The 24,125-nt window shown below is 48.8% G+C and overlaps 10 protein-coding genes across 10 annotated transcripts; 2 read left to right on the top strand and 8 right to left on the bottom strand.

The window, feature by feature from the left end:
- Positions 1–369: 369 nt before the first annotated feature.
- BT62DRAFT_935938 (uncharacterized protein) lies at positions 370–971 on the bottom strand. The gene has a single exon (XM_043187036.1). The coding sequence runs from the start codon at positions 596–598 to the stop codon at positions 377–379; it is 222 nt and encodes a 73-aa protein (XP_043036134.1). The 5' UTR covers positions 599–971; the 3' UTR covers positions 370–376.
- Positions 972–2,304: 1,333 nt separating this feature from the next.
- Positions 2,305–2,813, bottom strand: BT62DRAFT_379149 (uncharacterized protein). The gene is made up of 2 exons (XM_043180710.1): positions 2,568–2,813; positions 2,305–2,507 (listed from the first exon to the last, which is right to left on the bottom strand). The coding sequence occupies exons 1-2, from the start codon at positions 2,682–2,684 to the stop codon at positions 2,394–2,396; spliced, it is 231 nt and encodes a 76-aa protein (XP_043036133.1). The 5' UTR covers positions 2,685–2,813; the 3' UTR covers positions 2,305–2,393.
- An 830-nt stretch (positions 2,814–3,643) lies between these two features.
- On the top strand, positions 3,644–6,031 carry BT62DRAFT_935936 (uncharacterized protein). The gene is made up of 6 exons (XM_043187035.1): positions 3,644–3,901; positions 3,959–4,116; positions 4,167–5,050; positions 5,101–5,269; positions 5,319–5,660; positions 5,709–6,031. The coding sequence occupies exons 1-6, from the start codon at positions 3,829–3,831 to the stop codon at positions 5,832–5,834; spliced, it is 1,752 nt and encodes a 583-aa protein (XP_043036132.1). The 5' UTR covers positions 3,644–3,828; the 3' UTR covers positions 5,835–6,031.
- On the bottom strand, positions 5,920–8,214 carry BT62DRAFT_1079231 (uncharacterized protein). The gene is made up of 5 exons (XM_043179465.1): positions 7,726–8,214; positions 7,127–7,312; positions 6,744–7,087; positions 6,457–6,705; positions 5,920–6,398 (listed from the first exon to the last, which is right to left on the bottom strand). The coding sequence occupies exons 1-5, from the start codon at positions 7,757–7,759 to the stop codon at positions 6,252–6,254; spliced, it is 960 nt and encodes a 319-aa protein (XP_043036131.1). The 5' UTR covers positions 7,760–8,214; the 3' UTR covers positions 5,920–6,251.
- A 767-nt stretch (positions 8,215–8,981) lies between these two features.
- BT62DRAFT_935933 (uncharacterized protein) lies at positions 8,982–10,541 on the bottom strand. Its single transcript, XM_043187034.1, has 3 exons — positions 10,387–10,541; positions 10,293–10,332; positions 8,982–10,233 (listed from the first exon to the last, which is right to left on the bottom strand). The coding sequence occupies exon 3, from the start codon at positions 10,196–10,198 to the stop codon at positions 9,227–9,229; it is 972 nt and encodes a 323-aa protein (XP_043036130.1). The 5' UTR covers positions 10,199–10,233; positions 10,293–10,332; positions 10,387–10,541; the 3' UTR covers positions 8,982–9,226.
- Positions 10,542–12,386: 1,845 nt separating this feature from the next.
- On the bottom strand, positions 12,387–14,105 carry BT62DRAFT_379037 (P-loop containing nucleoside triphosphate hydrolase protein). Its single transcript, XM_043180708.1, has 3 exons — positions 14,046–14,105; positions 13,948–13,995; positions 12,387–13,898 (listed from the first exon to the last, which is right to left on the bottom strand). Exon 3 carries the CDS (start codon positions 13,891–13,893, stop codon positions 12,742–12,744), a length of 1,152 nt encoding a protein of 383 aa, XP_043036129.1. The 5' UTR covers positions 13,894–13,898; positions 13,948–13,995; positions 14,046–14,105; the 3' UTR covers positions 12,387–12,741.
- A 390-nt stretch (positions 14,106–14,495) lies between these two features.
- Positions 14,496–15,219, top strand: BT62DRAFT_379065 (uncharacterized protein). The gene has a single exon (XM_043180709.1). The coding sequence runs from the start codon at positions 14,617–14,619 to the stop codon at positions 15,082–15,084; it is 468 nt and encodes a 155-aa protein (XP_043036128.1). The 5' UTR covers positions 14,496–14,616; the 3' UTR covers positions 15,085–15,219.
- BT62DRAFT_922558 (uncharacterized protein) lies at positions 15,167–15,831 on the bottom strand (the record flags this gene model as incomplete). The annotated part of the gene is made up of 2 exons (XM_043184409.1): positions 15,167–15,322; positions 15,370–15,831. 2 exons carry the CDS (start codon positions 15,829–15,831, stop codon positions 15,167–15,169), a joined length of 618 nt encoding a protein of 205 aa, XP_043036127.1.
- A 770-nt stretch (positions 15,832–16,601) lies between these two features.
- On the bottom strand, positions 16,602–18,232 carry BT62DRAFT_378964 (uncharacterized protein). Its single transcript, XM_043180707.1, has 2 exons — positions 18,158–18,232; positions 16,602–18,102 (listed from the first exon to the last, which is right to left on the bottom strand). Exon 2 carries the CDS (start codon positions 18,087–18,089, stop codon positions 16,767–16,769), a length of 1,323 nt encoding a protein of 440 aa, XP_043036126.1. The 5' UTR covers positions 18,090–18,102; positions 18,158–18,232; the 3' UTR covers positions 16,602–16,766.
- A 909-nt stretch (positions 18,233–19,141) lies between these two features.
- On the bottom strand, positions 19,142–23,518 carry BT62DRAFT_922556 (P-loop containing nucleoside triphosphate hydrolase protein; the record flags this gene model as incomplete). Its single annotated transcript, XM_043184408.1, has 8 exons — positions 19,142–20,552; positions 20,607–20,635; positions 20,711–20,766; positions 21,129–21,154; positions 21,330–21,506; positions 21,556–21,744; positions 22,104–22,118; positions 22,197–23,518. 8 exons carry the CDS (start codon positions 23,516–23,518, stop codon positions 19,142–19,144), a joined length of 3,225 nt encoding a protein of 1,074 aa, XP_043036125.1.
- Between the last annotated feature and the right edge of the window lie 607 nt (positions 23,519–24,125).

The raw sequence follows: 24,125 nt of genomic DNA, 5'->3' as shown, positions 1-24,125 counted from the left end.
TGCTACCAGAAGAGGCGACGTCAGACTCTGATGGAGAAAATATCCAAAGGATGACTGGGGGTTTCCGGATTGGAGTAGTTGGAATTGATGGTGCAGAGTACACAGAGTGAGGAAGCCGCACAAGAGCTCATAGACAGAGATGTACCTGAAAGCACACCCTAATCATGAGCGAGTGTAAAGATATCGGCTTCTTGGGTACTGCTGGTGGCGTTGAGTCGCAGGAAATTGGTGCAATCCAAGGTGTCTTCGTTGATAAGGTTTTAGAGATAATAATCTACACAATGCAGGATTGGACCCACTTCCCGGTATATCGTCATTCACGTCGGATTCGGAGGTAGGTGGGTGGGTAGGTAGCATTACACAGCGGTGGGCATATCTACACAGTGACGCTGGTTCCAGACATTACGTAGTATGTACACAGTAACGGCGATCTGTAATTACAAATGCTGTAAGGCACCCTCTGTTTCCCGTCATTTACTTGACTCACGCCATCATTATTACGCTTGGGTAACGTATAAGACACGGTCTCCGTGTATGACCTCCATCCTTCATTCAGCCTCAAACCCAAGAGGAACGCCAAGGTCGCATACATACCCATTGGTGTGCTATTGAAGATGTAACGTAGACACCTATATGATGTTCGGACCACGAGAGACAGCATATTGTGTGGAATTTGTTGGCCACAAGTACATAGGACTAGACGTTGGGAGCCAAGAAGAGTACAAGAAACAGCGCCCAGTATCGTTGCATAGGAGATGTAAGGACAAAAAGAAAAGCCGTATGCCGCAAAACACCGTATCCCACATGCCCTCCAGATCGCTATCAACTTCAAGGTACTGTAGAACGGGCATACAAAGCCCAGCTTCAACAGCCACTTTAAATTTGTGCTAAATTATGTATTATTGGAAGGTTGTTGGTTGTTCGACGTTAGTGAATAGGATGATAGAGCTTGCAAAATATGTAGCTGTGGCTCCAAAGTAGGTTGGGCGTAGGTTAGACGAAGTCGTTTTTATTCAGCCACGTGTCTGGCAATCGCGGAGCGTCGACCCGCCTATGCCATCTTGGATTTCGCTTTGTACTTTGCACACCACATCATAGGTCAGTTTGAAAGATCATAGGACAGTCGGTACGCGAGCCGATTGGTCCCTAGCTCTTATCTATGTCTGGAAACCTGATATTGGACCTGGCTTGGCCTAAAGAAGCACAAGGACGCAAGACGAGTGACCCAAAGTCCCATATTGAAACCTGGTCCTGAAGGTGTGATACGAAGCTCAAAGGCCGGTGGCGTTTCATAAGGCTTTGTGTCTTCATTATTGGTACGTGTATCGGTTCTCGTTGTTGTTGATATTATGCTCTAGCGGATATTATATACGTAGCTTCCTGAATCTCACCGTTATTAACTTTGCCTTGGCTGAAGTATGGCCATACCTAAATGTTACCCCCCCCCCGCGGATTCGTACGTAGTCTACGGCCTTACTGGCTAGTGGCTACAATTATGCGACCGGCATCTTACTAGCACCTCGGGATATACCCCACATGAAATTAACCGGTATTGGACCATCTGCCCTATTCATCGTCGAAATATGGATAATCAATCAACCGTGAACTTACATGAAAGACTGCTGAGCACTTGGAATGACTTGAATCGCCGGGTTTGCCACCGCTACCGAAACTTGGGATCGGCCCCGGTAGCGAACCTTCAGCTTCAGTGAACCGACACATGCCCCTAGATCTACAGACATGAGTACTAATGGAAGGAGCTGGAGGTCCGTTCGGTTCCGGGCCCGTTATCTGATGTCCTCAAAGTACTTCTTGAAAATATACAAGTACACCATTACTGGCATGTGATTTGACTCGGACGCGAAGCAGGCAGGCAAGGATTCTATGACGAAGGTCCTTAGCACCCCTGCGAAAGTAGGAGCGGAAGGGTCGGCGTATTTCGTTCTGATTCTTAAATTTGACGCTGATGGATTGTCTTCTTCCGGGCTTGAGACGAAGCGAGTTCCGGCGTACATTCCAAAAGTCTGTCAGACATGAACTTCATAAACCTGAGCCATCTGAGATTCTACTTCTCATGGTAAATTGACTATTTGGCTGATGTCAGATGGCCCTTGGGACTTCTTCGTGATCTGAATCTCTTCAGCAGTGCTTTTATTTATGCACGGTGTTCTCACCAGTGCTTAGCACCATGCGGGAGGGAGAAGAGCGTATCATAAATATACACGTTAAAGTAGGCGAACGATGGCGTGCACGGGGGCATGTGATCCTTCTTTCGACGAACACCAGCTTATAATATTGAACGTGTTACTCGTCGTAAGAGTAAAAAAAAAAAACTTTATCGGGAGGTATCAACTTGGAATTTGGCATCAATAAACGTCCCCTTCGACCGCACATTAGTTTACGAAGAGCTCCTTCTTTTTGTGGGTCGATGGGCTCGTTGAATGGTTAGAATGGGGATCTCTAGCTTGCGACGAAGATGCCTCGGTTTGGTCTTGACTTGGTGAAGGCTTCGAAATAGTTTTTTTTAAATCAGCAATGGCTCGATCGTACAAAGATAATGTGCCCACCTGCTGTCGCATCTCCTCGGCACGCTTCCGCGTTTGTCGCGCTTGTTGCGCCATACTTCTCCGTGACGGCAACAACGGAATCATCTTGCTCCGGACTGCCAACTGCGCCTGCTCCATGCGAGATGAGTCATGCGGCAAGATCGTTGAAACTTGAAAGTACCTCGGATTTGGCTTCTTGGTAAGGAATAGATGGTGGAGCGGGAGCGATACGTATATGTCGGGGAAGATGAGCAGGTTTGGATGAATCCGAAGATGACGCGGACGAATAGGATGAATCGGTGCCTATTGACAGCGTCGCCATTAAACCTTGGGCCTGAGAGCGGATTTATTATGATAAACTTCTGCGTTTCTGAAGCAATACAGCGCCGTACCGCATCATTGGCAGGCTGAACTGAGCTGGACCCCGGTAATCCGGTTGTTGGATCGACGTGGCTCCGCTGAAACTGTAGGTGAGTTGAATGTATGATGGGCGGTGTCAATATCCACCTTCTGTTTGGGGTTTGGTGATTGACGTGCTAGCGCTCGCTCGCGTTCTCGGCGTAGCCTTTGAGCAATGCTCCTGTTTGACGACGGGACATTGGAGGCGCTTTGTTGCTGATGGTCAAAAGATTCCAGGGGAGTCATATTCGTCTACATAGGGATAGGGATTAGCGTCTTCTGGACACCGGGATCCGCAGAAGAGACTTACTTTGACCAAGAAAAAGTCTCCGACAGATAGGGTTAACAGTGAGGTACTCAATGAGGGAACCCAGAGTCACAGCCAGTAAGATCGAGCCTGAGATTTGCTCAAAGTCCCAAGACGTGATTCTTATATTGCGCACGACGGGAGAAGAACACCCGAGCATCACGACGCTATGTGGCACAGAAATTGAACGGCGAAGCTTCTATTTATGAAACCCAAGACACGAGGCAAATACTAAAGAACTGTAAGACGATGAGGCACAGAAATGCTTCTATGTTACTTATGTCATGGAAGGAAAACTTACTACACGAGATCAGGTTGCCGTTGGATTGGTTCGTTGACAGTAATAAATGGATGGGAATTTGGATCAGGTACTGGTTTGTTCCAGCAAAACTCATCTCCCTCCAGATTATTGCAAAGCACATGAGTAAGAACATAGAGGACAAAGGCGTTGCGGTACAGAGCCTAACACTGAAAAGGAAGAAAGGAAGGGAGTAATGGCACGTGACCTTGACTCACCCAGCTAGGTCCCCACTGCGTCGGCCACCACGTCCTTGTATCCTTCTTCATTCTACCATCATGTCCGACTATAGCCTCTCCGATGACGACTACTACAACGATGAAGATATGTTTGATATAACTCAAGACGATGGTGAGCACAGCGCTTCATGGTGTATGTACAGCCCGGTATCTCATTTGCGATCCGTAGACGATATGAACATGGACGACTATACTGAGGATTTCAAGGTCGATACTAACAGCAAACGCAAATCGTATGAGATTGAGTACGAGTCACTCAACCAACCCGCTGTCGAAAAGCTTATGCAGCAAGATGTTGCGTATATCATTGGTATTTTGGGTGTCGACGTGAGTTTGTTGTAATTATTCCTTAATCGCTGTAGCTGACGCGGAAATAGTCTAGCATTGCCGCTCGGCTGCTGCGCCACTCGTCATGGAACAAAGAACGACTAATCGAGAAATACATGGACAATCCTAACACTATTCTCGTCGCTGCGGGCGTCACCGCACCGGAACCCCCGTCAGTAACTTCGCCTATACGGACCCATATCGGCGACCGTCGTACCACGAGATCGGCATCGAAGATCATTTCAACCCTGTCGTCATCGTCGAAGACATCGTCCAAAGCCTCATCATCTTCTTATCAGCCAGCACAGACCAGGCTAAAGGCTGAACGCTTCGTTTGTCCCATATGCTACGATGATTCATCAGATCTTCAAACCGCGTCGCTCGATTGCGATCATCTCTTCTGCACAGGTTGCTGGACGACCTACATCACCTCCAAAATTCGCGACGAGGCCGAGCATTGTATTCGATGCATGGCGGAAGGGTGTTGCCTTGTAGCCCCAGACACCTTTATTCAATCTGCCCTCGCAGGCGAGGGGGAACCCACATGGGCCCGTTTCCAGGAGTTGCTCGTCCGACACTTTGTTTCGTGCAACCCAAATTTGAAATACTGTCCTCATCCTGGGTGCACTAATACCGTGTCATGTCCTGCCGCGGCATCCAAATCCAGTCTGACGACGGTTGTACCAGCCGTATCGTGTGGAGCGCGGGGAATTCCGGGATCTCCAGAAGCGTTAACTTCAGCTGTGGCGGCGAAGGAGCACTACTTTTGTTTTGGATGTCCTATCGACAGTGATCATCGTCCTGTGGTGTGCAGCGTCGCCAAAATGTGGCTGAAGAAGTGCGCAGATGATAGCGAAACAGCCAATTGGATCAAGAGTAACACGAAAGAATGCCCGAAGTGCCAGAGTACGATAGAGAAGAATGGGGGTTGCAAGTACGCGTCTATAGTTGTCTTCGAGATCTTTTGCGCTGATTGTTCATCAGCCATATGACTTGTAAAAAGTGCAAGCACGAGTTTTGCTGGGTTTGCATGGGTCCATGGTCGGAACACGGCACCTCGTGGTACTCCTGCAACCGATACGAGGAGAAGAGTGGGACTGATGCTCGAGATGCTCAGAGTAAAAGCCGCGCGTCGCTGGAACGATATCTACACGTGCGTTTCGCGTTCTTTGACGTTGTTATTTTTAACCTGTTTGTTTTAGTACTACAATCGTTGGGCTAACCATGAACAATCCGCCAAGCTTTCTCTGGATTTGTATGCTAAAACCGAGAAAAAGATGGAGGACATGCAGATTACATCTTCGTTGACCTGGATCGAAGTTCAGTTCATGAAGAAGGCGGTGGAAGAGGCCGACAAATGTCGTATGACTCTCAAATGGACTTATGCCATGGCGTATTACCTCGCGAGAGGGAATGAGAAGGAGCTGTTCGAAGATAATCAACGAGATCTGGAACAGGCTGTGGAAGAACTTGCCGAGCTGCTTGAGCAACCGATAGAAGCTGATGCGATCCCGACGTTAAGGCAGAAGGTGACTGACAAGACGGTATGTACTCGCTGTCCGAGTGACATTTTTTAAATATATTTTTTCTAGGTCTACGTGCACAAGCGGAACGAGATCGTCTTGGAGGACACAGCGAACGGATTCTTGGAAGGTCGCTGGAAATGGAATGCACGAGTGGAAGGGTTTGACGAGCCGGACCAGGCTGATCTGGTTTAACTTGGATTCTAACCCATCTATCTAGATTCCTGACGCTCGCTGTTCGCCAGATCTGCCTTGTGCGCTATCCCAACATTTTCCCTTTCTATTCATCGTTTCGTACATATCTAACGGGTGCCTATTCTCGTCACACAGAGCGTATATCAATAACAAATGTACGAACAATATATAATGACCAATCAAACGCTCTCAAGAAGGAAAGAATAGTAAATGCGGCCTAGACGCCACAGGCTCCTCAGAGATGTTGATCGGAGCTTCCGGAGGCCGAGAGCGTGATTCCGGGAGATATAACTGCAGCAGCTTCTTGGGGGGCAGCCAAAGAAAGCAGCTCCGTTCACTCGAATTTCCATGCCGATTACGCTATTGGACCAAAAAGAAGCACCGAAAATTGTGAAGAACCTATCCTTTGGTCCACTTTTACCATTTGCGTCTCAGAACATGCGCTCTTGAGTGAAAGTCGCACGCAATGACGACGAGAAGGCCTACCTGGGCGCTCTTCTGTTTGGCCGAGAACTCAAAATCGATTATTGAAACGAGAAACGTGGCTGGGCCTAAGGATGAGAGCTGATGTGGATTTCGAGACCGGAGAAAAAGAATCCACATTGTTGCAGAGTTTCCCCACCCCCCGAAAATCAACAATGGGGACACACAGGAATCTTCGGGGAAGGATTCGCAGAACCACACGGGGTACTAGAGGTCGATCACCGCGCCACGGAAGGCGGTCCTCCAGGCGTAGCCCATCCATCTCACGAAGTTCCGCCGTCAAACCTCCTCGAACACACCGCGGACTACATACACGGGTGGAAGGACGAGTCACGCTTCGCTTCCAGCTGATTAACAATGCGGCGCCACAGGGTGAAAAGAACTTCCACTTTTGCGGAGGTGAGATACGCTTTTCTCCAACAGCACTAGTGCTTTGTCAAAACTGCCCCATGGAGTCGGCAATGTTTTGTTTTGACCCGCGACTGCGATCTTCCGAACACGGGACAGGGCAAACCCCATCGTTAGCCATTCAATTATGACTGAAACGCCACCTTCTTGTAACGTTATTGTCTCCGGTGCCGGCGAGACTCGAGAGGCGATACAAGTCATTCTCATCCCCTCATTCGTCAGAACGGCCTTAAAAAAAACTGTAATTTGTATCCTAGGAAGGATGCAATGTGCCGTCGGGATCGAGGGATTCCAACGGGTTACATTTGACATGCGATAGAAGAGAGCAGGAACTCCTCGGCAAGCTGCGTTATGGGCTTTGGCTGATTTAAACAATCACGAAGTCCTATTTTCAACAGCACCTCCTGAGGCGAGGTGACGCAATGAAGGTCCGGACTTCTTAAGCAACGTTCCATCGTCTTGTAAGAGCCTATTGGCCATCCAAGACAATCCGAGGTGGGCCTGGGAGATATCGTGCAGAACATACAGTCCAGGAGCGGTGGATAAAGTCCTGGCAGCGCTATCTCTGGACCCAACACGGCGAATTACTGGTTAACGTATAGCCAGGTAGAACTTGATGCCAAGATGTCATCATTCCCGTGGAATAACTTCCTCCTGATTCCGACGACAAAGCAAGACGAAGGCAGAGAAGGTGTTCTATTGAGATCGCGATCTTTTATGACGATTTGGATGACGGTCTTGATTCGTGACTGGACGAAGAATTGCTGGATAAGATCAGATTCAGTCCTAAGAAGGCTTGTTGAGCTAAACAGAGATAACATACACGCAAAAAGAGGGTATATTCTCCTCGTTCCATCAATATCAGTGCCGCCCGTGCTTATTGACCCTAATTCCATAGCTTTGCTGCGCCACAGTAGCACGTCTGGATCATAAATCCAGTAACTGGCGAACCCAAACCAAGGAACCACATATTATGCGGCCCATGCCCCCCAAAACGTACAAACGAAAAAGGTCATGACGGTCTTCTGGTTCATTCAAGAATTGCATCACACCATTGTATCTTTACAGGAACCCGGCAACGCCCGCAAGAAAGATGGAGGTAAGGTAGAGTGCGGACTCTGAGCGGGGAAGTGGGATTCAAATGAAAATGTATTGATCAAAAAAAAAACGACACTCGCGAGGTTCCAGGCGGCAAGGTCCCGGCTGTGTTCATCGGAACATACGTAGGTGCATACATGGATGATAAAAGTAATGATTGTGGAGGGTTCAGATTCTGTTCTCTCTAGAATACGCGGGGACTACCAGAGGTGAGGGAGGGGCTTTGAGGATCGACTAGGTAGTACAACAGTTTTTGTCTAATGCTAGGTTTAGATGATTCTGCGTAATGAACGACACGGAAATATTGAGAACTTTGTCGTTCAGGGACTGATATATGGGGGGCATATTGACAGTGCATTGGGCTGAGCAAAAAAATGTTGGCTGAACCTACAACGCGTATTTTTAGGTAGGAACTCGAGGAAAGCAAAAAAAAAAAACTTTTTGACCTGCCATCAGCGGTCAATATATCCTTCAGAGAGGATCCTTCATATGCCTGAGTGCTAGCCAGAAGAAGGTCATATCCTCGCCTCAGATTCACTGCGGATCTCTGTAACGCTGATGTCAGTTCGATGGGCGCTAGGACACATGCAGTTCTCGGACCATTTTCAGCTGTATTTCTCGTCATCCATCATCCTGTATGATATCCCGGTGCTTAGCCCCCATGTTTGCAGACTTGGCTGCCTCTGGATATGGATGGTCGTCCTCGAATGCGATTAGGGTGGTGTATAGATGGTGATGGTAGGAAGCAAGGCAACTTCCCGATCATCGTGACGGCGGCGCTTCCACAGCGCCGACTCTTCTAAGAACCACGGTCATCAAGAAATTTCTGTGATTACTAGGACTGAAATTCAAGTAGCACAGGTCTGAGAACTAATCGAAATCGGACACGTTTTCTGTCTCTTCTGTCTCTTGGTGCTGGTATTAGCCCATGAGAAACTTATCAGGGTTTCGAGTTTTTCTGTGTGCAGCCACTTCGTCTGGAATAAATACCTTTGTTCTACCAGTCGTAGTTCAAGCTCAAGCTCGATTAAGTAACAAAAAAAATCAAGACGAAATTATGTTTGGCCTTCTCGCCTTCTTGGTCGGTGAATATGAATCATTAAACTCAGTAGTACTAAGACCGGCCTTAAATCATAAAATAGTCTCATCCGCCACATAGAAGCAACTTGAAGTATTTTATTCCAAAAGTAAAAAAGTGCCAAGAAATGTGCGAACGGGAATCAAATCTACCAAGGTGGCGTAAAGTAACACGATAATAGATAATAGCCAAGGAGATGGGAAAGCTGTATCAAAGAACCGCGAATGGAGCGGCGGGACAGTGGTATGTAAATAAATAACGTAGAAAACGATCTCAGAAACTTCCTCGGTTCGTGTCATGCTGGAAGGTCCGACTGAGCCATTTACTACAGACTCGCGATCGAAGCGTATGATTTTTGGGATCGCCTCAAGTACGCATCCTGACGTATCTCCCTCAACAACTCCAACTCGTCAAGCACGAGGCTATCCTCAGTTGGTTCCCCTCGGACAATCAAAGTAAGCGTATCCCGAGAGACAGCATACACCTTCTTTAACCGAAGTGGGGGATCGGTCCCCATCAGATTCAATTTGACGCTCTCCTGCGTTTTGGCAACAAATTCCTTGCGAGCCTCATCAAGGAGCTTGCCGGGATCACACCCCGCGCCAGCTCTTCGTCGTTTCCTCTTGAGGAGATTCATAACGTGAACATCAGATTTGGAGCGAACGACATAGGTGGGGATGTTGTATCGCTCAGAGTTCTTCAATATGGCTACGTCTGTGGCGGTGAAGCGATCGTTAAATAGGACTATGATAGCGTCGAAAATGTAGAGTCCTTGATCGTTGAAATAGGTCCAGTCGGAACAGGCGAGAGTCCCCGATCCCGGGACATCGAACCAGATGAAAGAATTGACAGGATTCGGATCATGATATGAGGTGACAACGGAGGTGCTCTCCACATAGTCAGTTGAGGCAGCAGCGTCCTCGCCGTCCCATACGCCCCGGAATCCATTGATGAGAGACGATTTTCCAGTTCCTGATCTTCCGGCAATAGCGACATGAAACTTTCCGTCTCTGTAATAGCGTCGCTTGATCGCCTCGAACTGCTCCCTAGAAGGCAACTCGACGGGACGAAGACCTTTCCGCCATCTTGCCTCCACATCCTTCTGAGCCTGCAACGCCTTTTCTATCTCTGCATCCTTCTGCCTGGCCTGCTCTCGCAGCTTGTCAGCGCGCTGCGCCGCCTGCTGAGCTTCTAGCTGTGCCGTCCTGGCGTTATTAGCATGCTCTTGCCTCTCTCTACGGAGCTGTTCGGCGCGATGATGAGACTCGTTTGCCTGCCTCCGGAGCTGCTCTTCCATAGTCGAATTTTGTTCGAGTGCGGTTTTGGCTCTTTCTGTACGGAATAACAACAGTCAGAAACCAAGGTCGACGTTCACCGCACAAAACGTATACCTAAAGGTAAAATAACAGATTGTGCTGGCCAACGTCCAATCTGATGGTGAACACGCTCAGCAACCGAAAAAAAACAGGTATTATATGTACTGACAGGAACGAGGATGTTTATAGGGTTGCAACCAGGTGAGAAGACGCACAAAGAAAGCGTCGCAGACAAGAGGCCGGCAAGCACTCTGCAGTGCTTCTTGTACAATTTATGGGCGGAATCGGAGGGTCCAACTTCTACTTCTTCACGTTCTCACTGTCCTGAAAAATTATAAGCGCTCTTCTAGTTTCACAGAAGATCAGAAACTTGGTCTAAACTTGGGAACAAATGATCGGTACAGCGCCATTGTCACATAACCGCCTTGCAGCTCCCACGGTGTTTCGTCATGCAAGATGGGTTAGGACGACCGAGGCACTGGAACGGCGCGTATTGTGCCAATACAGGACACGGTGCTTTCCACGGCCAAGGTGACGAATTCCATGAGGTTGATAGGCGCTGCAAGGAATAGCTTAAGTGACAAGAAGGCCAACCAGGGAATATATTGATGATGAGGCGCCTTTTGATCTGCTGAACCGCGAACGCGCGAAAGAGTGGAGCACTAGCAAGATCCTCGGTCTAGAACTGAAGTGATAGTTATGAAGACATTTCATTGGAAGATCATTGAAGCGCTCTGAACTTGAAACTAATTGAACGTGGTTGAAAACGTGAATTCACATCCAATTTTAGTCGTACGACGGTCTGTTAAGGCGGAAATTGGGGGTGGTCGCGGGGCTGTTGACGGTTACGACAATCTCGTTGAGGAGATCAGAGAGCGGTATTGAGGGATACATGAAGGCGGGACTGTTTCTATGTTTGAATAGCCGCTCGACGGTTTATTGACGTCTATTTGCCCACACAAGTGTCGCCTAGGAAACGACTGGGAACTTGCTTTCCAGCAAGATAACTATCTTGTTACTCCTTCCCCAGACATGGACAAGCCTCGTCTTCTACCGAAAATCATCATAAATGGAACTGATGCAGATAGCGACGACGTTCCGGAGGATCTGCATCGCTAGCAGTTACTGGACGCCGCGTACGAAGCTGTGTATTCAAAAACAGAGCTGTCTAAGACGCAAGAGAAGGTTAAAAAGTTCAGTGAGCAGCCAACAGTAAATATATGACTTTCTGTCAACGTACTTTAGTAGACACCGTCAGTCTCTCTGATATCTCGACGTCCCACGCGTCTTTCAATACTTTGGTATACAGCAAACGAATCAGCGATCTCATCGGCAGCTACAGTAATTAGTTTACTTTCTCTGGACACAAAGTAAATTGATAGCGCGTTAAGCAGGTTTGCCGAGACCTCTGAAGTAGTGATGAAGGGTTTGGATGCTCTTGGACAATTGCATCCGTTCGTAGGCGGGGATCTCCAACTACCATGTGGCCGAGATATTCCCACGAGATAGTGGCAAAGAGCGAGCTCGTCTCGCCCCGCACAGGAACACTCACGGGTTTCCGACCCTAGCAAAACGCCTCATATCAAGAATGATAGTCCTGCAGAAACCCGAGGCACATCAGCCAAGCTAAAACCAAGGAAGAATACTAAACCAGTTCACAGAACTATCTATAAAGATGCAGAATGCACCTCAACATCTGTGAGAGTCCACCTACCATGCGTAATTCAATCTATGCTAACACATGAAGTTACTAGTCTCCAGTCAAGACCGATGAGACTCCCAAGAAAGGGACACCCGCAAAGGATCCGTACAACTGCTCTCGACCGAGCCACCAACCAGCAAAGGCCGACACTAAACGGTACTATGACGCTGCCTCAAAGTCTGAGCAAACGCTTCAAGACGCAAAAAAATATAACACAGCCAGAACAAGAAAATAAATGTCAGACGTGAGTGCTCGCACAACAACCAGAACAGCCCTGACAGCCCCCCCCCAGGGAAATGAACAGCCAGGGCCGCGGAACACCAAGGGCGCGAGGAACCTCCGGACGAAGCCGACACCGAGGAGGAAGAGGAAGAGACAACGCACCGACGAAAAAGCTAAAAGGTGCGGCTGGCACGGTGGTCACGCCTGCAGCTAATATATTAAACAGACACCCACTCCACCGACAGCCCGCACCGCACCGGTACTCACCCGCAAGCAAAAGTAGTCTAGCCAGCTCTCCGGGCCAACAGTCACAACCACCTACGCCGAACGCACATGATAGGAACAAGAAAGTACCCAGACAAGCATGTCCCTTAACCCACACGATGAAATAACAACTCCCCACCTCCCACCACAGGTCCACAGCAAGAAGAAATCAAATAAAATTTGAATGCACGAGACGACAAACGCTAGGCTAAATCTGGGTCTAAATTAGAGAAATTTCCAGCAACAAGAATCTATCGACGAATTAAAGTAAAGCATATCGGCGAGAAAATGGACAAAAAACGCGCAATGAACCACAGCAGGAGACTTGTCATATTACTATGCGAAGAGTCCTAAGATTCCAGAACCAGCCTTCTTCATGAGCTCTGCCATTGAACCGTACGACTTCTCGGATCGTCGCGAGAACGCATCTTGAAGGATGTCCTTCCACAACTCGTACTCGTCGAGCTGGATGTTATCGTCAAGCGGCTCCTCCCGAATCAACAGAGTAAGCGTATCTCGAGAGACAGCATACACTCTCTGCGATCGAAGTGGCGGATCGTTCTTCATCAGATTAGTGCGAACACTGTCCCGCGTCTTCTTCATGAACTCCTTGCGAGCATCGTCAAGAACCTTGGTGGGATCGGCTCTTGCGCCGGGCATCCGCCGTGTTTTCTTAATGATGTTTTCGATGTGTATGTCGGACTTGGAACGAACGATGTAGGTGGGGATGTTGTACCGCTCGGCATTCTTCAATATGGCTGCATCTGTAGCGGTGAAACGATCGTTGAATAAAACGATAATGGCATCGAAGATGAAGAGTCCTTGGTTGTTGAAGTACGTCCAATCAGAACACGAGAGGGTTCCTGATCCCGGGACGTCAAACCAAATGAAAGGGTTGGATGGATTCGGATCGGGGTATGCAGTAACGACGGAAGTGCTTTCGACAACATCGGTCGGAGCAGCTTTCTCGTCGCCGTCCCAAATACCTCGAAAGGCGTTGATAAGAGTCGATTTGCCGGTTCCAGAGATTCCGGCGATAGCGAGATGGAACTTCCCTTCCTTGTAGTACCGTCGCTTGATCTTCTCATACTGCTCCTGAGAAGGCCACTCGACAGGACGAATTCCTTTCTTCCATTTCGCCTCCATTTCCTCTTGAGCCGCCTGTATGTTCTTCATCTCCTTATCCTTCTGGTTTGCCTGGTCTTGTAGTTCATCGACGATTTTTGCAGCCTTGTCGGCATCCAGCTTCGCCTTGCTGGCTATGTCGGCTTGTTCTTGCTTCTCCCTCTGAAGCTGTGCGGCATAGTCACGACCCTGGTTTGCCTCGTTCTGAACCTGCTGGATGCGGCGGTCGGATTCTTCTCTCTCTCTCCGAAATCGCTCTTCCATGAGGGCCAGGGTTGGGTTCTCCCGAACTTTATTACCCCGAATCCATCCGAGGATGGTTGGGACGGCAACTGCAGCAAGCGTAGACAGAAAGCTCCACATTACAGCTAAAAATATTACAATCAGATGCGGGACGGTCTTTTCTGTGCTGCGTACATTACAGTAAGATGAGCGGAATTTATTCGAAACGTTTGAATGCGGGATCTAAAAGCGACTGAGTATATGCATTATAGGTGTTCGTTTCCAAGACTTACAACAGGGTCTTGATTTAAGAGTTCACAAAAGTGATGGTTAGAGGTACCACAGCGAGAGGCGGAAGTCAAAGCAAAGGCACAGATGAGGGACCGAGAGAAATTCAGCCTTCTGTGAAGATATATACCTGTAGTATGTGCGAAGTCCTTTAAAGGAAGTTTCCATCTCGAGGTATTTCACTTCATTCCGCTCTTGTTCCGCTCGTACTGTATTGTCACAAGAATAGGCGCCAGTTGTTTGTTTGATTTCACAAGTGAGCCAAGAATATATCGAAATTCGAGGGTTGAGATGTGGTTACAGTGTCCTATCACAGAACCATACTTGCAGGTCATAAGACTCGCAGAATAGTAGTCTTCATTTCTACGAGCCGTAGCTGCGCACGAGAACTTGAAACATCATAGAACAATCCAAGGGGCTTGTTAACACTGTTAGGGAGGACAGGCAGTGCCATGAAAGCAGGGCTAACCGCTTAATTGATGTAAGGTCCTACGAGTTCGCCGAAGGATAAAGATAGCAATGAAGCAACATAAGCGCCGATGACTTCCATGTACACCGGTTGAATGTTGTAAAGGCATGTTGCGGAAACAAAGCCCTAGTCAAGGAGTTGTGAGGAAGCCCAAGGAGCGGATTCTTCAAACCAGAGCTAAATGGAACATATCGAGAATGTTTCCTTCAAGCTTCATGCCAATGGGCCTATCTTTCTACCGATTTAATGTGACGCGTTCAACCAGGCGGGCAGATGCTGGCATGATACAGCAAGGACACCAGAAATTTGATCTCGGATGCGCTTTGGTATTACTGAGCGGCAACACCTTACGCCGCTTGAGTTCAGTAAGTGCTGTGAAGGTATGGAAATCGTCGTGGATGTTATGTTCTAGAGGAAGGAGGTTTTCTGATCCTAGTTGCCTGAACAGGAAGAGAGAAGTCACCAAGCCCAGTAAAGACACAGCCATTATTGAAACATCTTCTACGGAGCAGCGTTCCAGGAGATTCGCGCTCAAAGACTCGGCACCGTGCCATAGGCAGCCGCCGCGTATTTAGATGAAAAGTATTCTTCACGAGATCAACCCTTGGTCTAGCGCCCCGCCGTTTTTATTGATACGTTTTGTCAATATGTACGGATTTAGAGTATACAACTCAGGAGGGGATCATATAGCGTGTGCAGAGTGGCAAAGAAGCAATCATTGAAAGTGATGATGGCTTCGTAGATGTAGAGGCCTTGGTTGTTAAGGGAGGTCCAGTTGGGACATGAGGCAGCGCCTGAGGATGGAACATCGAACTAGATGAAAGGGTCTGCTGGATCGGGATGGGTTAGGGAGCACTAACTGAGGTGGTTTCAACAACATTCGTTGGAAGAGCGCCTTCTAGATGCCTTGAAATGCGTTCGCCAAGACCACTTGCCACTTCCTGGAGACCCGATGATGGCGATATTACATCAGTAAACCCGTCATTCGTTCGCCTCGGCCCGCTCTCGAGACGGCCACTCAGTAGGCAGTAGGGTGAGTTCCCTTCTTCTACTGTGCCTCTATCTCTATCTCGTTCTGGTCTTCCGATATCTTCTTCATCTCCGCCTCCTTCCTGTTCGTCTGCTGGGACATCCTCTGAGCTGCCTCCCGCCCTCTCTGGTATCATACCCTGCGCCGCGTTCCGGGCCAGAAGTGCATGTGCTCTGTTGCGGAAATCGCGGTACTGAGTATAAGACTGCGTCAGTGATAATGATGAGGCTAAGGATTGTAGGACCGCATATGCAGCATCATACTTCAGGAAGGAATGCAATAATACGTCCATGATGATAGGTGTCTGCTTAGGGTCTTATCGTGAAACGCTATAGTTTCGCATGTTCTGTTGGAGGCTTCTAGGACCTCAAAGATAGGGATCCGAATGTCCTCGAGATATTTGTTATTTTTCGCTGGTCGCGGATGCCTCAAGCCATGAAGGGATCGTCGGTGAGAATGTGCTTTAGAAATTTAGTTCGGATGTTTGCAAGACACGGGTAGGCCTGGAAAGAAAGCACGTCACAAACAGTCGGCAGCACTTGTATGATACGAGAAGAAGGCCATTTTATCCGCAGGCTGCAGAACAGATGTAATAACGTTGGAAGTGCGAGGCATACAGAGAATACTCGCACTGTGGGTGGAGAGCAAGGACTTTGTTGCAGCCCCAGTAGGCGACGCCACTAAATAAGCGATGATTCCCTGGAGTTTGGTCCATAAAATGCATGCTTTCCTGCCGTTGGCCTCTATACAAGTAACAGATCTGAGTCGTCGTCGTAACAGAGCAAGTCAGGAAGCCCAAATCAACCGCCCTCTTCGATTGAAAGGAGTTGTTGCAACACTGACAGTCAGAGATTTTCTCTTCAGAGTCGAAGTGCAGATAGTGCAACCCGTTATCGAGCGTCTGATTGCACCTTTGGGATATCGCACCCAATCGTCGCAGGGGGCCCAAATTATTCTCACGCCACCAGCGCAGCCCATTTCGTTCGAAACTTTTTATCCTTTCACTCTTCGCAAAGTGTTAAGCGCCAAGCTCTCAGAAATGAACGCATCAGAATGAAGACGAGCAAACGAACGCTCAAGCCCAACGAATGCTTTACTGAACAATGTGAATTTGAACTAACACGAGACAGTGGACAGGTTAAAGTCGAACCGAAGCTAAAGACAAACTGGAGACCAACATCGTACCATAATGTATACAGAGAGAGAAAAAAAAACTAAGAGAAGAAACTAGTTTGTAAATAATCGAAAAATGTCTAACCCGGCCTTTTTCATAAGATCCGACATCGAACCATAAGACTTGTCTGCCACTCGTCGTGAATGCGCGTCCTGAAGGATATCGCCCAACAAATCTACCTCGTTCAGCACAAGCATATCATCCAACGGCTCCTCTCGTACAATGGTCGTCAATGTATCCCGAGAGACTGCATACATCTTCTGCGACCGGATAGGAGGATCGCACCTCATCAAATTCGACCTGACGCTCTCTTGGGTCCTCACGATGTACTCCTTGCGTGCCTCGTCAAGAATCTTGGCAAGATTAACCTTGGCACCAGCTGACCGCCTCTTCCTCTGGATGATATTCGCAATATGGATGTCAGATTTAGAGCGAACGATATACGTCGGGATATTGTATCGCTCGCAGTTCCTGAGAATAGCGATATCTGTGGCAGTGAAGCGATCATTGAAGAGGACAATTATGGCGTCGAAAATGTAGAGACCCTGGTCGTTGAAGTAGGTCCAATCAGAGCACGCAAGCGTTCCGGATCCCGGGACGTCGAACCAGATGAATGGGTGGGCGGGATTCGGATCAGGGTAGGGAGTAACCGCCGACGTGCTTTCGACGATATCAGTCATAGCAGCACCTTCATCATCATCCCAAATGCCTCGAAAGGCATTGATGAGAGACGATTTTCCCGTTCCCGAAATTCCAGTGATGGCGAGATGAAACTTGCCCTCCTTGTAAAAACGACGTTTCGTCGCCTCGTATTTCTCCTTGGAAGGCCATTCGACTGGACGAATACCTGTTTTCCACTTCGCCTCCATCACCTCCTGGACCTCCATCGCTTTCTTCATCTCCGCTTCCTTCTTGCGCACCTGCTCTTGCAACTCGTTAGCGGCCTGAGCAGCCCTCTGAGCAGCCTCGTGTTCTCGTCTGGCAATTTCGGCTTGCTCTTGCATCTCCCTCTCGAGCTGCGCTGCTATCTGAGCCGCCCTCTGGACCTCCTCCTGCTGGACTCTGATTCTCTCGGCCTGCTCCTGCCTCTGCTGCTCCGCAATTTGGGCGGCCCTCTGCGCTTCCTCTTGCGCCCGCCTCAGTCTTTCGGCTTGTTCCTGCCTCTGCTGCTCCGCAATTTGGGCGGCCCTCCACGCTTCCTCTTGCGCCCGCCTCAGTCTTTCGGCCTGCTCCTGCCTCTCTCGTTCGATTTGCTGGCGTCGTTGAGCTTCTGCTCTCTCCGCCGCCTCTCTTCTATGCTGTTCTTCGATGGCCCACATTGTCGGATTGGGCCTGGCCTTGCGGCCTCCAAACAGCCGAGATATGCCACCGCCCATGTTTTGACAATAGCTGAAAGTGACAGCAGTTAGATATGTGTAGGCATCTATGACATGTGCTTGGGTACCTTTCTGCGAACTAGCGAAGGTTCCTTGGATAAATCGTCGAGCCTCTAACCTCGGCACCTAGCAGAGAACGACGCGAATTAGTGTATATCACGTCGAGTTGTTTTATTCGTCTTACAAATTACAATGGAGACGCCGAAACGATGAATAGGGAATACGACTATGGCGGCAACAAGTTGAAGACCAGAGGAGCGATGAACTGAGAGATGTCAAAAAAAAAGCTACTCCGTGAAGATTCTTATAAGCCCGGGTTTCATACAAAGAGCGAGCCTTGTGACCCGCAGCTCCAACTTCTGGGGGTGTGGTATTGGTGGTTTCTTTCACATATGATGATCCAAGGAATACGCCGTAATTTGTGCTACTGCCACGGAACTTGTAGCTGGCGCTTGTCACAGTGTATTCGACATCCAATGTAGTATCGATGAGGACTCATGTCGAATGGAAGGCGCACCCTCATATCACACGTCAGATGAACGCAGAATGACCGGGCGGATCCTCCCGATTATAGTGTCATGTTCTTGGGATGATTGATAATCGATGAAGAACGTTGGTATGGGTTAGAGCAAAAATGGGCGGTAAGAATGGTGATCATGAGGCCCCCACACAAAAGGGTGAAGCACCACGGAAAGCCACATGGCCTACATGCAGCAAGGCATGAAACAATGCTGTTAGAACAGTTCCTGGACGTTGAAAAGAGAGGGTGTCGTGCGACATCATTCCAGGAAACCTGACAGTCACAGCGCCAAGAAGCTTGGACCAAACGTGAAGAGCAGATTTACTGAATTGAATGCTATGAGGTTTAGCATACGCGTTCTTGTGAAAGACGTGAGGGGGGAACGAAGGAAGAGGTTGGATTCATTAGTGGGAACTCCAAGTCGTGAAATCTATCGGAAGTTTTTCGTTACATACAAAGAGGAACAAATTTGTAGCAAACAATTGTACATAATGATTAGCTAATTGTCCAAGACAGAGGGAACCCGGTCGTGTCAGTTCGCAAAGAATCCGAAAATGTCCATACCAGCCTTTTTCATCAGATCCGACATCGAACCGTAAGATTTTTCAGATCTTCGCGAGTATGCATCTTGAAGGATGTCTCTCAGAAGCTCGTACTCGTTCAACACAAGCATATCTTCGAGCAGCTCCTCTCGCACAACCATCGTCAATGTATCCCGGGAGACAGCGTACATGCGCTGCGAACGGATAGGAGGATCGTTCTTCATCAAATTCAACCTGACGTTCTCCTGCGTCCTCACGATATACTCCTTGCGCGCCTCGTCAAAAATCTTGGCAGGGTCTTTCTTCGCGCCAGCTCCCCGCCTTTTCTTCTTCATGAGATTATCAATGTGAATATCAGATTTAGAACGAACGATATACGTCGGGATATTGTATCGTTCGCAGTTCTTCAGAATAGCGATATCTGTGGCAGTGAAGCGGTCGTTGAAGAGAACAATGATTGCGTCGAAAATGTAAAGGCCCTGGTCATTGAAGTAGGTCCAATCAGAGCATGAGAGCGTTCCCGACCCTGGCACGTCGAACCAAATAAAAGGGTTGGCAGGATTCGGATCAGGGTAGGGAGTGACAACCGACGTGCTTTCGACGATATCGGTCATAGCGGCGCCTTGTTCACCATCCCAAATGCCTCGAAAGGCATTGATGAGAGACGATTTTCCCGTCCCCGAAATTCCGGCGATCGCGAGATGAAACTTGCCCTCCTTGTAAAAACGACGTTTCGTCGCCTCGTATTTCTCCTTGGAAGGCCATTCGACTGGACGAATACCTGTCTTCCACTTTGCCTCCATCGCCTTCTGGACCTCCATCGCTTTCTTCATCTCCTCTTCCTTCTTGCGCACCTGCTCTTGCAACTCGTTAGCGGCCTGAGCAGCCCTCTGAGCAGCCTCGTGTTCTCGTCTGGCAATTTCGGCTTGCTCTTCCTTCTCCCTCTCGAGCTGCGCTGCTGTATGAGCCGCCCATTGAACCTCTTCCTGCTGGATCCTGATTCTCTCGGCCTGCTCCTGCCTTTGCTGCTCAGCTATTTGGGCCGCTCTCTGTGCTGCTTCTTGCTCCCTCCTCAGTCTTTCGTCCTGCTCCCATCTCTGTTGCTCGGCGATTTCGGCGGCCCTCTGCGCTTCTTCTTGTGCCCGCCTCAGTCTTTCGGCTTGCTCCTGTCTCTCTCGTTCGATTTGCTCGAGGCGCCGTTGAGCTTTTGCTCTCTCCGCCTCCTCTCTCTTGTGCTGTTCTTCGATAGCCCTCATTGTTGGGTTGTCTTCAACTCTGCTGTCCCTGATTGCGCTAATAATGGCAGGGATCGCGATAGCAGCAGCGCTTACGATGGGAGGGATCACCAAAGCAGCAGTGCGTACGACGGCAGAAACTGCGCCACCCATGGTTTGATGATAGCTGTAACATTTGTGATTCAGAAACGGGAAAACATCTCTAATTGATACTACGTACCTTTCAACGGAGGTGGCACAAATGAAGTACTAAAATGTCAAACTTGATAACAATCTACGAGCGAGTGAGTGTAAATATTGAATCGGCTTGTCCTGAATACTTACAGTGGAACCCCGGTGATGATTCAAGCGATGGTCAGGACACGAATGCGGTAGCAGCACTGTCGACGACCAAGCAGACAGTGAACGAAGCGAGGAATCCGACTAAAGAACTGAGCCTCTGTGAAGGTACTTGTATGACTGTGTGCTGAGAATCTCGTTACGGCGGTTCCAATCCTAAACAGCTTCATCAAGATGCCCGTGACAGAATAGGCGCTATCTGATTCTTTTCTTCTGGCACAAATCCAAAAATATATCTTGCTTCGCAGATCATGGAAGAGACTATTGGTCGGTATCGATGGAAAACTGCTCAGGAACTAGGAAAATGACGGAACCAAGAATACGTTCCAATTGTAAGGAGTGAAGGCGGTGATCTGCATAATTTTAGTGACGGTTGTGTGTGTGCGTGAGGCGCTAGACGCACAGGGTTGGGTGAAGGGCAAGGGCAAACTATAGGTTTCGCTGACATGGGACAACACGTTGTATCACAGTGCGGTGGAAGAGTGAAGCGCGAGATGGTTTCCTTGCAACGAAGTGGGTGGTGTGAAGATGTGCTGTCAGAAATTCTTTAAGCGCCTTTCTGCCATATAGACCCTGAGAACAAGTAAGCTCGCCGCTAACATACTGCGACGGTTGTCGCAAATTCTTTACCTTAGCACGTCGGATGGGATGGGAAACTTGGAAGCCAAACTGAAAGGAAGTAAAAAGAGCCTGCGCGAACGTTGCGATGCCTTCGCCTTGTCTTCTAGGATACTCTACTCGGTCACGGTTATTATACAGGTGACAGACACCGTCAGAAAACCTATTTGTGAAATCAAATGATGGCGGCGTTTGCCGTCTCGCATGCGTACGTTTCATAGCTGTTCTGGAGACCATGGAGAATGGCGAGATGCAGACTTCGGATAGGCCATGAGCTGTTGCTGCCCCTGAGACGCTTTCTGGGGTTCCTATGTCTATTCTGTTGAGAGATACGCTGAAGTGTAGGGCTTTGAATAGGTTGGTTGTTAGCGACAGCGGAGACAATGAATTTCCGTGCATCTCTGATTGACCATCATGGTAAAATACAGGTAGATGTAACGGACCTGAAGTGGAAGAAAACTTTTATCGTGTACAATCTCAATAAAAATCACATTTCTTCTTAAAAGAAGTGAAGGCCATTGGGCAGCTCGGCAAAGCTTCTCATCTTGATTTCTTGGAGGAGCACGGAAGGTAATTCAAATGGCAAAGCACCGGATGCCATTGTGTACTAGTGTCACCGAATATGAAACGGCCCGGACTGATAAAAATAGGACTCAGAAGGGAGATGCCACTCTTATGAGGTGGCCTTCATCCGCTACCTTGGTGCGGTACTGACGAGCTGAAGACTGAAGTATTGAGGAAGAAGTTTTTCGTTACATACAAAGGGAAAAAAAGACTGTAACAATAAATTCGTACATGATGAATAGAGGAAACCCGGTTGTGTTAGTTCGCAAAGAATTGAAAAATGTCTAACCCGGCTTTTTTCATAAGATCCGACATTGAACCATAAGACTTGTCTGCCACTCGTCGTGAATGCGCGTCCTGGAGGATATCTCTCAGCAGCTCTACCTCATTCAGCACGGGCATATCCTCCAGCGGCTCCTCTCGGACAATGGTCGTCAACGTATCCCGAGAGACTGCATACATCTTCTGCGACCGGATAGGAGGATCGCTCCTCATCAGATTCGACCTGACGCTCTCTTGGGTCCTCACGATGTACTCCTTGCGTGCCTCGTCAAGAATCTCGGCAGGGTCATTCTTCGCGCCAGCTTCCCGTCTTTTCTTCTTGATGATATTGTCAATGTGGACGTCAGATTTGGAGCGAACGATATACGTCGGGATATTGTACCGCTCGCAGTTCCTGAGAATAGCGACATCCATGGCAGTGAAGCGGTCGTTGAAGAGGACAATGATTGCGTCGAAAATGTAGAGACCGTGGTCGTTGAAGTAGGTCCAGTCAGAACACGCAAGCGTTCCTGATCCCGGGACATCGAACCAGATGAATGGGTGGGCGGGATTCGGATCAGGGTAGGGAGTAACCGCCGACGTGCTTTCGATGATATCGGTCATAGCAGCACCTTCATCATCATCCCAAATGCCTCGAAAGGCATTGATGAGAGACGATTTTCCCGTTCCCGAAATTCCAGTGATGGCGAGATGAAATTTGCCCTCCTTGTAAAAACGACGCTTCGTCGCCTCGTATTTCTCCTTGGAAGGCCATTCGACTGGACGAATACCTGTCTTCCACTTCGCCTCCATCACCTCCTGGACCTCCATCGCTTTCTTCATCTCCGCTTCCTTCTTGCGCACCTGCTCTTGCAACTCGTTAGCGGCCTGAGCAGCCCTCTGAGCAGCCTCGTGTTCTCGTCTGGCAATTTCGGCTTGCTCTTGCATCTCCCTCTCGAGCTGCGCTGCTATCTGAGCCGCCCTCTGGACCTCCTCCTGCTGGACTCTGATTCTCTCGGCCTGTTCCTGCCTCTGCTGCTCCACAATTTTGGCCGCTCTCTGCGCCTCTCTTCTTTTTTTTCTTTTCTTTTTTTTGTTTTCTTTTTTGGTGGACGCCATAGCAGAAGCGGTCGCTTCTTCTTGCTCCCTCCTCAGTCTTTCGTCCTGCTCCCATCTCTGTTGCTCGGCGATTTTGGCAGCCCTCTGCACTTCCTCTTGTTCCCACCTCAGTCTTTCGGCCTGCTCCCATCTCTCGGCCTCCTCTCTTCTATGTTGTTCTTCGATGGCCTGCATTGTCGGATTGGGCCCGACTTCGCCGCCTCCAAACAGCCAGGATATGGTACCGCCCATGCTTTGACAATAGCTGAAAGTGACAGCAGTGAGATATGTGTAGGCACCTGTGACATGTGCTCGAGTACCTTTCTGCGAAGTAGCGAAGGTTGTTTGGATAAAGCCGCGTAGAGACTCTAGCAGAGAACGATGCGAATCAGTATATATCATGCTGAGTTGTTTTATTCGTCTTACAAATTACAATGGAGACGCGATGTCGGTGATTGACGAAACGATGAACAGGGGATACGTCTATGGCGGCGACAAGTCGAAGACCAGAGGAGCGATGAACTGAGAGATGTCAGAAAAAAAGCTACTCTGTGAAGATTCTTATAAGCCCCGGGTTTCATACAAAGAGCGACCCTTGCGATCACAGCTCCAACTTCGCGTGCCCGTCATAAGATAGGCGCTATCTGATTATTTTCTTCTGGCAAAAATCCAAAAATATACCTTGCCTCACAGATCATGGAAGAGACTATTGGTCGTTATCGATGGAAAGCTGCACAGGAACTAGTCAAATGATGGAACCAAGAACACGGTCCAATTGTAAGGAGTGAAGGCGGTGATCTGCATAATTTTAGTGACGGTTGTGTGTGTGCGTGAGGCGCTAGACGCACAGGGGTGGGTG

This window comes from Guyanagaster necrorhizus, assembly GCF_019112545.1.
Source record: "Guyanagaster necrorhizus MCA 3950 unplaced genomic scaffold BT62scaffold_28, whole genome shotgun sequence".
In the NCBI taxonomy this organism is placed as follows: Eukaryota; Fungi; Basidiomycota; class Agaricomycetes; order Agaricales; family Physalacriaceae; genus Guyanagaster; species Guyanagaster necrorhizus.
Note: the sequence above shows the minus strand (reverse complement) of the source record. Positions and strands in the feature narration are given on the sequence as shown.

Bases quoted from the DNA above. Each gene is read 5' to 3' on its own strand.
- BT62DRAFT_935938 (XM_043187036.1), bottom strand. From the start codon at position 598: ATGGGTATGTATGCGACCTTGGCGTTCCTCTTGGGTTTGAGGCTGAAT.
- BT62DRAFT_379149 (XM_043180710.1), bottom strand. From the start codon at position 2,684: ATGGAGCAGGCGCAGTTGGCAGTCCGGAGCAAGATGATTCCGTTGTTG. The intron at 2,508-2,567 runs GTGGGCACATTA...ACTATTTCGAAG, and splicing joins CCGAGGAGATGCGACAGCAG to CCTTCACCAAGTCAAGACCA.
- BT62DRAFT_935936 (XM_043187035.1), top strand. From the start codon at position 3,829: ATGTCCGACTATAGCCTCTCCGATGACGACTACTACAACGATGAAGAT. The intron at 3,902-3,958 runs GTGAGCACAGCG...TGCGATCCGTAG, and splicing joins TGATATAACTCAAGACGATG to ACGATATGAACATGGACGAC. The intron at 5,270-5,318 runs GTGCGTTTCGCG...TGTTTGTTTTAG, and splicing joins CGCTGGAACGATATCTACAC to TACTACAATCGTTGGGCTAA.
- BT62DRAFT_1079231 (XM_043179465.1), bottom strand. From the start codon at position 7,759: ATGAACCAGAAGACCGTCATGACCTTTTTCGTTT. The intron at 7,088-7,126 runs GTGCTGTTGAAA...TGTTTAAATCAG, and splicing joins GCGTCACCTCGCCTCAGGAG to CCAAAGCCCATAACGCAGCT. The intron at 6,706-6,743 runs GTGCTGTTGGAG...CCTCCGCAAAAG, and splicing joins GCAGTTTTGACAAAGCACTA to TGGAAGTTCTTTTCACCCTG.
- BT62DRAFT_935933 (XM_043187034.1), bottom strand. From the start codon at position 10,198: ATGGAAGAGCAGCTCCGGAGGCAGGCAAACGAGTCTCATCATCGCGCC.
- BT62DRAFT_379037 (XM_043180708.1), bottom strand. From the start codon at position 13,893: ATGTGGAGCTTTCTGTCTACGCTTGCTGCAGTTGCCGTCCCAACCATC.
- BT62DRAFT_379065 (XM_043180709.1), top strand. From the start codon at position 14,617: ATGTTGCGGAAACAAAGCCCTAGTCAAGGAGTTGTGAGGAAGCCCAAG.
- BT62DRAFT_378964 (XM_043180707.1), bottom strand. From the start codon at position 18,089: ATGGGCGGTGGCATATCTCGGCTGTTTGGAGGCCGCAAGGCCAGGCCC.